The sequence below is a fragment of the Oncorhynchus kisutch genome, linkage group LG30, assembly GCF_002021735.2.
Source record: "Oncorhynchus kisutch isolate 150728-3 linkage group LG30, Okis_V2, whole genome shotgun sequence".
NCBI classification, from domain to species: domain Eukaryota; kingdom Metazoa; phylum Chordata; class Actinopteri; order Salmoniformes; family Salmonidae; genus Oncorhynchus; species Oncorhynchus kisutch.
In genome coordinates, this window is record NC_034203.2 from 7,679,825 (window position 1) to 7,692,986 (window position 13,162).

The 13,162-nt window shown below is 43.4% G+C and overlaps 1 protein-coding gene across 3 annotated transcripts in view; it reads right to left on the reverse strand.

Annotated features, from left to right (window-relative positions):
- LOC109874631 (KN motif and ankyrin repeat domain-containing protein 1) overlaps positions 1–13,162 on the reverse strand; it is a 42,389-nt gene that overhangs the window by 4,115 nt on the left and 25,112 nt on the right. For all 3 annotated transcript variants that reach the window (XM_020466627.2, XM_020466629.2, XM_031810711.1), the window contains 7 exons: positions 9,791–9,940; positions 7,977–9,599; positions 5,962–6,037; positions 5,373–5,735; positions 5,046–5,130; positions 1,101–1,320; positions 730–872 (listed from right to left, as the gene is read on the reverse strand). In XM_020466627.2, the coding sequence (XP_020322216.1) occupies positions 730–872; positions 1,101–1,320; positions 5,046–5,130; positions 5,373–5,735; positions 5,962–6,037; positions 7,977–9,599; positions 9,791–9,809 (2,529 nt within the window). In that variant the 5' untranslated portion in view covers positions 9,810–9,940. The remainder of the gene's footprint in view (positions 1–729; positions 873–1,100; positions 1,321–5,045; positions 5,131–5,372; positions 5,736–5,961; positions 6,038–7,976; positions 9,600–9,790; positions 9,941–13,162) is intronic.

Below are 13,162 nucleotides of genomic sequence, written 5' to 3' on the forward strand. Positions count from 1 at the left end.
TTTTTGTGTAATTTGTTTTTTGATCAATCATGGAGAAGATTGACGCTCTCTCTGTATGTGAGAGTAGATGAGAGGACAGAGGTCCAGGCAGCGGGAGAGAGCTCACGATAACCTCCAGTCTTCTGTAGCCATGCCAGAAACATAAGGGCATTCCTGCTCCAGTACCTTAGCCTGGTTAAACCAGACTGAATGCTGCTCTGGAACAATGGTGAGCACAGTGTTCATTCTGGTGTAACCAGGCTACCGGTTTCTCCCGCTGCTCTCAGTGGTACAGAGGTGATTCATCCTAACCCAGGCTGCAAGCTGTAAAGGTCAACTCAATATCTCCTCTCTTCAAAGCAGAGCTATAAGCCTCTTTTTATCAAAAGCTATTTTACCCTCTCTGTGAGCAGAATGACAGACCCTTGGTGCGGATTCATATGGTTTATAGTTTATTGTCTGCGGCATGGAAATTGAAATATATTATTATTCAAAACAAGTACTCGCTGCACAGGTCCAATTTACTGTACATGACTTTGATGTTTCATAGCTATAACCATCATGGTAACTCTGTAACACCCATTGTTGGAGCCATTCTTGTCTATTGCTTTGTGTTATGGAACTCTTTGGACAACACACAGTTATACATTTGGAATACCAAGATACTTGATCGTATAGTACATTATGTGCCATACAAGAGTGTTAGGAGGAAGTATAAGGTGTGTACTTGGCAGTTATAGAGGTAGTGACCTGGCTGGCTCGAGCGTTGACGTCCCCCAGCTCCATGAGCCTGCGGACCACCTCCATGTCCCCAGAGCCATCCGGGGCCGTTAGGGAGGCCAGCATCACCGTTGTGTACCCTGCCTTGTTCTGGAGGTCCACCTCACACACACCTGTATGGGGAAGGACAAACACACACATACGGTGTATTGGAATGCTCAATACACAATGCCAACTTGTTAGATATGGAATCGTAAGTACAAATGTATAATAATTTAGATACACATAATTCCATACAATAAGTGTTTATGCTCACTAACTCACTCACTCACTCACTCACTCACTATCTTACCTTAGATTTCCCCATAGCTGTGTAATAACACAAACACAGTGGTACCAACCTGTGTCCAGTAGCAGGCTGACGATGGGGTAGTTGGCATGGGATACGCTGTAGTGCAGCACTGTGTTGCCGTTGTCGTCCGCCATGTTAACAAGGAAGGGGAGGAGCGAGGGCGTGGCCTTCCTCACCTCTCTGAGGTACACAGACACGGTATTGGCCAAGGAGTCCTCTTCAGCCGCCACCCGGAACCAATCTCGGAACAGCACCACCAAAGCCTGCCTCTGGGGAGCAGATTAAATTTGACCGTTTTTCTCCCCAAAATGGAGGGTAAGCTAGTCCTAGATCTGTATCTGAGGGCAACATCTATTCATAATGCTTGGATATTTCCCGAGAGAAAATGCACTAATGAAAGTGTCCGTGCTGACCACCCTACAACATAGCCTTAACAACATCCAGCATGCTTTATCTGACTTTCACCTACTACTCAATACCAACAAAACGATGTATGCTCTTCAACCGGAACCTACCTGCCCTCCTAACATTCTCACCCTGAACGGGTCTGAGCTAGAGTACTGTATGTCGACACTTATAAATATCTTGGTATATGGCTGGACTGATCACTCTCATTCCATACCCACGTCACCCACCTTAGGTCTAAAGTTAAATCCAGAATTTGGTTTCCTCTACTTCAACAAAACATCCTTCACTGCTATCCCACACTGCCATGCGCATCCTTGTAAAAATGACTGGCCTGCCAATCCTGGACTATGGCAATGTAGTTTACAGGCTTGCCCCCAAAACCTCACTCAATAAACTAGACGCCATTTACCACACTGCCAACCGCTTTCCCACTGGGCACAGACATCAATTCATTGTCTATTCCACATTGGTTTAATTGAAATGACGTGGAAACAACATTGATTTAACCAGTGTGTGCCCAGTGGGTTGTTTACCAGTCCCCCTTTCAACACTCATCACTGTGACCTTTGCACCCTGGTCAACTGGCCCTCATTACATACAGTACACGATGCCACCAATTTATTTACAAGTCCCTCATAGGCAAGTCCCCCCTCTACCTCAGCTCACTCCTCAACATCTCCACTACTAATAGCATCCTGCGCTCTGGTACTGTAGATACAGTGCCTTGCAAAAGTATTCAGACCCCTTGGATTTCTGTTACAAAGTTGGATTAAAATGGACTTAATTGTCTTTTTTTGTCAACAATCTACACAAAAGACTCTGTAATGTCAAAGTGGAAGAAAAATGTTTTACATTTATTTTTATGGTTAATAAAAGTCATTGCATACGTATTCAGCTCCCTGAGTCAATACATGTTAGAAACACCTTTGGCAGCAATTAAAGCTGTGAGTCTTCTTGGGAAAGTGTCTAAGAGCTTTGCACACCTGAATTGTGCAATTCTTCAAGCTCTGTCAAGATTTCGGGGATCATGGCTAGACAGCAATTTTCAAGTCTTGCCATATATTTCCATGCAGATTTAAGTCAAACCTGTAACATGGCCACTCAGGAACATTCACTCTTTTCTTGGTAAGCAACTCCAACGTAGTTTTGGCCTTGTGTTGTGGGTTATTGTCCCGCTGAAAGGGGAATTCCTCTCCCAGTGTCTGGTGTAAGGCATACTGAAGCAGGTTTTCCTTAAGGATATAGCCTGTGCTTGGCTCCATTCAGTTTCTTTTCATACTGGAAAACTCTCCAGCATTTGCCAATGTCAAGCATACCACTATGCTTTAAAATAAGGAGGCAATTACTCTGTGATGTGTTGTATTCAATTTGCCCCAAACATAAGGCTTTGCATTTAGCCCAAAAACTCTATTCCTTTGCTGTGTTATTTTTTTGCAGTATTACTTTAGTGCCTTGTTGCATACAAGATGCATGTTTTGGAATATTTTTATTCTGTATATTTGTATTGTTATTTTCACTCTGTAATTTAGGCAATTATTGTGAAGTCACTACAATGTTTTTGATCCATCCTTAGTTTTCTCCCATCACAACCATTCAACTCTGTAGCTGTTCTAAAATCACCAATGGCCTCATGGTAACATCCCTAAGCAGTTTCATTCCTTACCTGCAGCTCAGTTCAGAAGGACGACTCTATCTTTGATGTGTCTGGGTGGTTTAATAGATATTCCACAGCATAATTATTATTGGCACATTTTACTCCTGAAATAATTTAGGCTTGGCTAAACAAAGGCTAAACAAAGGCTAAATACACTGAACAAAAATATAAATTCAACAAAAATGTTACTATTGTTACAGTTCATATAAGGAAATCAGTTAGTTGAAATAAATGCATTAAGCCCTAATCTATGGATTTCACATGACTGGAAATACAGATATGCATCTGTTGGTCACAGATACCTTAATTTTTTTTTGCCTCATGCAGCGCCACACTTCTCCTTCACATAGAGTTGATCAGGCTGTTTATTGTGGCCTGGGGAATGTTGTCCCACTCCTCTTCAACGGCTATGCAAATTTGCTGGATATTGGCGGGAACTGGAACACACTATCGTACACATCGATCCAGAGCATCCTAAACATGCTCAATGGGTGACATGTCAGCTTCTAGGAATTGTGTACAGATCCTTGCGACATGGGGCTGTGTATTATCATGCTGAAACATGAGGTGATGGTGGTGGATGAATGGCTCGACAATGGGCTTCAGGATATCGTCACTGCGTCTCTGTGTATTCAAACTGCCATCGATAAAATGTAATTGTGTTTGTTGTCCGTGGCATATGCTTGCCCATTAAGTCTGCTGTGTTGCCTTGGACTTTTCATACCATAACCCCACCGCCATTATGGGACACTCTGTTCACAACGTTGGCATCAGCAAACCGCTCACCCAAACGACGCCATACATGTGGTCTGCAGTTGTGAGGCCAGTTGGACTTACTGCCAAATTTGCTAAAGAGACATGGGAGGCAGCTTATGGTAGAGAAATGAACATTACATTCTCTGGTGGACATTCCTGCAGTCAGCATGCCAATTGCACACACCCTCAAACCTTGAGACATCTGTGGCATTGTTGAGTGGAATCTTATTGTTCCCAGCACAAGGCGCACCTGTGTAATGATCAGCCTCTTGCTATGCCACACCTGTCAGGTGGATGGTCATGGCAAAGGAGAAAGGCTCACTAACAGGGATGTAAGCAAATTTGTGCACACCATCTGAGAGAAATAAGCTTTTTGCGTGTATGGAACATTTCTGGGATCTTTTATTTCAGCTTATGAAACATGGGACCAACACTTTACATGTTGCATTTATATTTTTGTTCAGTGCAACTATGCAACAACTACATTTTTTGTTAGAATTTCTCTTCCACTTTGACGTTAGTATTTTGTGTAGATTCTTTACAACAACAAAAAATACTATTAAATCCATTTGAATCCACTTTGTAACACAATTAAATGTGGCACTGTATATCACACAGGTCATTCCCAAAGCCCGCACATCCTTCAGGCGTCATTCCTTCCATTTTTCCGCCGCCAATGACTGGAACGAGCTGCAAACGACCCTCAATCTTGACACATTCATCCCACCACACTCCTTCAAAAACATATCAACTGAGCTGCTATCTGATCAATGTACCTGCTGATCATTAAGTCTGCTGTGTTGCCTTGGACATTTCTGCTCCCACTGTATACTGTGTTTTTATTTATTTGTTGTGTTATTTTGTGTTGTCCTGTTCACTGTTGCGATGTTATGCCTCTTGGCCAGGTCACTATTGTAAATGAGAATTGGTTCTCAATTGACTTATCTGGTTAAATATAGGTGAAATAAGAGAAAGAAAGGAGGTGTATAACTATCCTCTTCCGTTCAATAAATGAAAAGGGATGCGGTCACAAATTGTGCTCACCTTTTTAAGACACTGTGTTTGGTAGCCTAGTCTATCTTAACAGATATTCACAGAAGCTTTCGAATAAAACTTGTGTAATTAGGTTGTGCCTATATGCCTATGTTTAAGTGTATTGCTGTACCATATGCGTACCATTTCATCATTGGGGTTATCCATGTTGTCCATGTGATCTTTGAGGAAATTACACGCTGCTATGAACTCTCCATCTACAGTGTCCCTATGAGGAAAGACAATCATTAGTCCCATGAGTTGGATTGCCAGCAATATTCATATACTCTCACTAACATCAATAAATTATAATAAATATTGTGTTTTTTGACATAGTCTGGGAAAAAAATTGGTCACTCGTCAAAATATGACAATTGCTAAATAAATATGCCCAAATGTTAACTGGCACATCCTCAAATTGTATAATTCATGAACAAAAAGATATTTAAAGATATACTCAGTTCCCTTCACCTGTCTTTCAGTTCATGTTTGGAATCTCTGTTTGGGTCTGGTTCTGCCTCCATAGGTTCCTCTTTGTTGGTGTCTTTCTTGGCCTGTGTTTCTGGTTCTCCAGCTTTCAGATTTTCACCACTATCTGTACGTGAGTCTGGTTGTACATATGGAGTAGTCTGGTCCATTGGATCGGTTCCTTCCATCATCTCTTGACTTGGGTCTCCCTCTTTCAGGTCTCCATGGTTGGAACCACCATGTTCTGCAGGTTTCTCTACCATCTCCCCAGGGTGGAGTTGTCCTTCTGGCTGTTGCTGTAGGTCGGAGATGTCCACATTCTCATGGCTCTTACTGTCCAAATCCTCATTTGGTGTTGTTTCAAAGCTAAACACAAAAATATTCAGACACTAGTGTCATTATGAACCAATGTGCTTTGCCCATTATAGCCATCATGATGGTTTTTATACTGTAGCTGAACGCAGACGGTACAAAATTAGTGTTGCTGCACAGTGAAATCTTCAGGGTTAGCCATAAGTTGGTCATAAATTCAAAGGGCGATGCTCAAGTTAGTTATTTGTCAACAATAAACAGCAAGAGCCTTGTGTCTTACCCGCTGTTCACACCCGTAAAGTGGAGGTTCTTTGACATCTGAGCACTGCCATTTCTCCTCATGATAGATTTTGGGGCTAAGAGAGAAAAAAAGACGAGGACGATTGTATTTTAAGGCCGGAGCTGTTAAATCACACGCTCCCACTTTGAAAACAAAAACAGCTAAACAACCACAACAACCACAACTGAAGGCTAAATGAACCCTTTATAAAAAGCTACAGAATTGTAGATGCTTTGCTAAGTGGGACCAACCCCAGTATAAGAGGACGATGAGGTGGCCAACAAGACATAGACAATGAGATAGAAAGTCTGTAGGCATACTCCATTTTACATGGTTGGTAACCTAATCACAATGGGAGGCATTGATAACGATCAATTCAAGTGAAACTCTAGTCAAAAACAATCTGTTGGTATTAATTGTTTCATCTTTTGAAAAATATTGTTTTTGAGTGGAGTTTTTTTTTTTCAAGTTGGATGATAACTATATATAAACTGCATTTCGGTTCATTTCCCTGCTTTAATGAAACAAATGGGTCTGGTGAGTTCTTTCCATAGCAGCTTCGAATTGTTCTTTGCATGAGAACAAAATAGTTTCCCTGTAATTATGACCAAAACTGCTCTCATTTTAGAAGAAAGGAAGAAATGGGAAGTACTGGTGCTGGTTCAGTCTCCTAGGACTAAGTCAGGGCATTCCAGTATGGCAAAAACGAAAATCCTTAAGTACAAACAGTAAGGAAGAGTTACAGTCATCAATAAAAAACAACTATCATGCATAAAGCCAGACAAACTACAACCATCAATTTACACTGCATAGCAAATTGTGGGTCTCAATTTGAGAAAGGAAAATAAAGTTGTCTGAAAGTGGTCTCTTTTAAATTGGCAATGGAATTTGCGCACAGTGAATTTCCGCCATTGACTCGCATATCGGGCCTGGTCTTTCAGGATAGATGGAGAAATAGCTCAAAGCTATGAGTGAAATGTGCTGACATGACGTGAATGGAGTAAAACAAGAACCCTGGGAATGGATTGTGTTACAGTTAGACTCATTCCAATGAGTCGGAATATATATATATATATATATATCTAATAACTTATGAAAGACAGAAAAGAGCCCTGTACTATAAAATAAACATTGGAATTCACTTTTTTAAGGAGTCTGGGAAAAATTCAGAGTGCCAGTAACTAGGTTTCCATCCAAATGGCGACAGATTTTCTTGCGAATATAAAAAAAAAAAATGCGTGAAGAAAGTATGCACATTTTCCCACCAGTGATGTGTTTCCAACAAACAGACTTGTTGTGGATAAAAAAATCATTGCGCGATGACGTAGTACACACAAAATTGTTTTTTTTTCACTTACGTTTTCATGTTTCCATCGCATTTTCAACTATACCCAGATTTTTGTCACAAAAACTGTTGTGTTAAATAGCAAATGTGCCTACTATGGTCTTGGCACGTGCGCTCTAGCCAACAGCTAGTCTGTGCGGGTAGCCTAGTATACATGATGAGAGTATCATGGATAGCCTAATATTTGTTTTTGTCAAACGGCAGTCAAGCATCTATCATGTCACTAGATAGAATAAGAACCTTTTTATTGGAAAGGAGCATCAAGATCATCATAAGTTATTTAATTTCCTCTGTAGCCTAATAAACTGAATGGTGTCTTGCGTCGTAGTTGGGGACCACACACATTGCACATGAAGGCGTTTCCACCGCCATTTCTCGTATAATTGACATAATTGATTTTACCGACACAAAAAGATCCCGCCATGTCGAATGAAGAAATGAAGAAATTTCTGTGACAAAACTTACTGTTTCCATCACAGCGGTCGTGATTTTTGTTGTTAGTGCGGTATGACTTTACTCGCATAAAAACTGTGGATGGAAACATGGTTAATGTAGACTGTACATTATTGTCCAGGCTTTTCCTGGACTAGAACGCACTTTCAATGGAGATTCTCCATTGAGCATGCTAGTTCTGGAAATCAACCCAAAGTTCTGTGACGATAAACCATACCTCCTTGAAAAGCCTCTCCGTCACTGGATCCATTGTTGTAGTAAGAGGAAAGAGTATGAACCAGACTCATCATCTCCTCCTGTAGCGAATTGACCTTGGGGTCTGGGTGCTCCAGGGCCTTGCCCCCCTCTGTTGCTGTCCCCCCACACAGACACCCCCACTGCTGTTCCAGGAGAACCTGGATCCTATTCACGTGGAGGGCTGCCACAGGTTGCTCCATGCCACCTGGGGAGGCTTCTTTCTGCGGCATGTTGTCCGTGGTTACTGCCAGGCCTGGTTCTCTGTCAAAGCGATGGAGCACCATTTCTGAATTGTGTTGACCAGCTTGGGCCTCCATCATGGAAGAGCTAGCTGAAACCCAAATGTGATGATCTCCAAGGCCCTCGATCTGAGTGCCAGAGTTTTGTCTATTTCTTCTGATGGCCACTGCATTGGTCGACAAAGATTCTCCTTCATTAAACATTTCTCGACTGGACGCACCATGCGCACCTGCCAAAGACCGCCTAGAATAATTATCGGTCTCTTCATCATCTTGGTCCACTGGGACTCTCTCCGCTCTCACCCAGCCCTCAGTGTTTCTGGTGAGCTGCTTCATCCTCAATTCCTTCCTCCGGCCCTCCTCCTGCTGTTCTCTCAGCAGCAAGGTGGCGTTCTGGAGGTCCAAGCTGCTCTCATGAAGCCTTTGCTCCAGCATGGCCACTTTGGCTTGCAGGGATGTCACTGTAAGAAGCTCGTCTAGGTCTGTGCTCGTCCTCCATTCGTGTGTCTGGTTAGAGTCGTCATCGGTGACATCGTTGTTGTGGGTGAAGAGATGACTTTCTTTCCTGGGTCTTTTGAGATCAGAGGTCGCATAAGAGGCGTTTTTGGCCCCGTTGACCAGGCTTTGGGATCTGGGTCGGGGATTCAGTCCGAGACGGAACCTCTCCCTCTCCTCCTGCAGGATGCAGATCTGTGCCTTGAGCTCCGGGATAACCCGGACCTCCTCCTCCAGCTCGCCAACACGCTCCAGGGCGTCGGTGAGGCGGCGGAGGGTTCCAGAAAAGTCCTGGTTTGACCGAAAGTCGGATGAGCAGTCCAGGGAGTAGAAGCTGTCTTCTGTGGACATGTCCCTTCCTCCGAGACGGTCTCTGGAGCTTTGGAGACTGGTCGGGTTTTCAGTTGACTCGGAATCTTTCCTCAGCAGGACGGTGAGAGGTAGGCTGGAGGCCCGCAGGAGATTTGGCCTGATGTGCTCCCCCAAGGGCTGCTCATCAAAGGCTCGGATACTGGCCTCCATCTCAGCCACAGACTTATACCTTCCAGAGGAGGCTGACGACCTGCCATCATAAGCCCAGGAGCCATAGTGGGGGTCGGCTAGGCGAGACCTGGGGGCCAGAGCTCCAGTGGAGCCCCAGGGGGTAGGCCGATAGCCAAGCCCAGAGAGGTTGAGGTGTCTGGGGAGTGTGTTGGGCCTCTGCCCCCTGCTCCGGCGCTGGATGGGGACCCTCTTTATGGTGTGGCCCTTCTCGATGTCGTCAACGTACTTGAGGAAGTCCAGGTCCAGGTGGAAGCCATAGGGCGTCTCCACCGAGTACAGAGGAGGCTTCCCCTTTACCCTATTCTCTGGGGCTTTGGGCCCATTTCCTAAAAGAGTAATAGCAGTGTTTCAATACCTGTTGCCATAGTATTGACACATAATAAGCACTATAGTATGTGGATCATACCATAAACCATATATTTAGGAATAATCTAACTTACAGTTATAGATAACCAACAATTTAAAAAACATTGACAATTTTTGTTGATACATTTCATATGTTTTTAAAGGCTGTTACCATTTTGCTTGTCCATCATTTGCAGGCTTCAGCTGTGAGCATTGTTTGTTGGCACATTATCTGGTTGTTGGTAGTCTGAGTGTCTCTTCCCTCTTGCCAACTTCTACAGGAGTTGTGACTCTGTTCTTGGGGTGTAAATCAGGTGATTGCCTGGCAAGAGAGTGAAAACGTTCATTTTTGTACCTTAAGCATGTTAACCACAATTCATTTCTCCATGATTCAAAATAGGGAGATCACATCTAAGATCACATCTGAGTCAGAATAACTAGAACTCTTTAAAGAAAAGAAAGACTTGCAGTTTAAACTGAATTCAAATTATACTGGTGAGAGCAGTGTGCAGGTCTTAAAAAAAAAAAGGTATCCATGATTTAAATTGAAATTATTAACTGGGTAGTTCGGGTCCTGGATGCTGATTGGCTGTAGCAGCATTCCAGCCGTGTGTATATCAGACAGTGTACCATGGGTATGACACAAAAATACTTGTTTACTGTTCTAGTTATGTTGGTAGCCGATTTATAATAGCAATAAGGCACCTTGGGAGTTTGAGTATATGGCCAATATACCGCTTTGCGTCATGCCTATGAACAGCCCTTAGCCGTGATATAGTTAAGCTATGGAAATTACACACAATAATTGCTAATTACAAATGTAGTTACTACATAACCTTCCGTGACCTTCCAATACATCATTATTGCATTATGGCCCTACTGGTAGACTTGTGCTTAGGTTCTAGTATTTCCAAATGAAAAATCGCCCTAGGGTTTCAAGTAGACAGCTTATTATGAACTTGTGGCACTAGCCTTCACTTTCATCTCATTCATATATTATTTCTCTTTCTCTCTCACTCACACATCAGAGTGAACCCTCCCGGCTTGCATACAACAGCGGTAGACCTGATGTTCTCTTGATTATAGCCCTTATTCCAAATACAGATCTCAAAATAACTCAGACTGTTGAGACCAGTAGCCATGGAACCCAATACACTCCTACATATAAAAATAAATACAGACAGCCATTGTTCTGACTAATTTCTCTTCTACTCTCTCGGCCTCCCACTTTTCTCCCAGTGCTTTCTCTCAAGTTTTTCTCTCTCTTCTCATATATTTCTCTCCTCTTACTTTGTCCCCTCTCTTCTCCTCTTTCACTATCTTTCCTTATTCTACCTTCTCCCTCCTTATCCAACCTTCTCCCTCCCTATCCTACCTTCTCCCTCCAGGGTAGCCTAGTGGTTAGAGCGTTGGACTAGTAACCGGAAGGTTGCAAGTTCAAACTGACAAGGTACAAATCTGTCGTTCTGCCCCTGAACAGGCAGTTAACCCATTTGTTCTTAACTGACTTGCCTAGTTAAATAAAGGTAAAATAAAAAAGTAATCCTACCTTCTCCCTCCCTATCCAACCTTATCCTACCTTCGCCCTCATTATCCTACACGTCTCCCTCCTTATCCTAACCTTCTCCCTCCTTATTCTACCTTCTTCCTCCTTATCCTACATGTCTCCCTCCTTATCCTAACCTTCTCCCTCCTTATCCTACCTTCTCCCCTCTTGCCTCATCTCTCCCCATCTCTTATTTTACTTTTTCTCTTTCCTGACCATTCATATATATCCCTCTCGCTCTTCTTTTACTCTCTTCCCAAGCTTCCCCTTCCTCCCTCCCTCTCTCTGTCTGTCCTCCCCCATCTCCCCCTCTCAAACCCTAACCCCCACCCGCTCTCTGTCTGTCCTACCCCATCTCCCCCTCTCAAACCCTAACCCCCTCCCCCTCTCTGTCTGTCCTCCCCCATCTCCTCCTCTCAAACCCCTCCCCCCTCTCTGTCCTCCCCCTCTCAAACCCTGACCCCCACCCTCTCTCTGTCTGTCCTCCCCCATCTCCCCCTCTCAAACCCTAACCCCCTCCCTCTCGCTCCTGACCACCAGGCTCAGTGATTGCTAGACTCTCTGGCCTCTTGGGGGACCACAGTGACAGCCGCACGCAGCCACAGACCCAAACAATGTCAGCTATGCAGTAAACAGAAGGGAAAAAAACACTGACTGAACAGCTCCGCTGGAAAAGTAGCCCAACACACACACCCTGATAAGCACAATAACACACAGTAACACACACACACACTGTACACATGCTCCATACATACTAAGCATAGATTCACAAAGATCACTCACATACATGTGCATACTACAGTACAGTACATATCCTGTGTCAATGGTATGTATTGACATATACAGCTCTTGTTACACACATACAAGCACATGACCTGTGCCATGTAACCCACAACAATTCACACACCACCTGTGACTTGTTCTATTCCCCTAGCTACACACTGCTGGCACCAATTGCACCGATATAAACAAATGAAAAAATTACAGGGAGATGGTCGATAGAGACATAGAGATGATAGATACATTGTCCTGCCAGGCATTTTCACAGAGATGAAAGAAGTCTTTCAACACCTAACTAAGCTAAGCCTTGCCCACAGCGCTGATATTTAGTCTGAAGACATGGAGCCGTGACAGCAGAGGGTACACTGTACAGCATAGGACACGTGTATCCATGTTCAAAGTTGACTTTTGACAGAGCACTAATATCTTCAGGAGGGAAAGACAGTGACATGTTAAGAAGGAAAGAGAGGAAGCCCCTTTGCTTGTTGGAAATGTCAATCAAAACAACCTGTCTTATGAGTTAGTGAAGTGTTCCCTGCAACACTCTAAAACCTCTGAGATTGTAAACTGTATGTACAGGTAACTACCAAAATACAGGAAACACCAACATAAAGTGTCTTGTGGCATTGGGCCACCACCAGCTTCAATGCACCTTGGCATAGATTCTACGAGTGTCTAGAACACTATTGGAGGGTTGCGACACCATTCTGCCAGGAGAAATTCCATAATTTGGTGTTTTGTGGATGGTGCTGGAAAACGCCCTCTCAGGCGCCGCTCCAGAATCTTCTATAAGTTTTAAATTGGGTTGAGATCTGGTGACTGAGAGGGCCATGGCATATGGTTTACATTGTTTTCATGTTCATCAAACCATTCAGTGACCACTCGTGCCCTGTGGATGGGGGCATTGTCATTCAATGGGGGCAAAGCCATGGTAGCCAAAATATTGGCCAAACTAACGACCTTCCCAGTATTTTTAAACATGACCCAAGTATGATTGGATGTTATTTGCTAAATTAACTCAGTGTGTTGAAGCATTCAATGCGTTAAATATACTTTGTAGCACTCATTTACTTGAGTGTTTCCGTTATTTTAGCAGTTACATGTAAAACCTTCGCTGTGGTGTAAAGCTATACTGACAAATATATTTTATTTATCCTTTATTTTACCAGGTAAGTTGACTGAGAACACGTTCTCATTTGCAGCAACAACCTGGGGAAT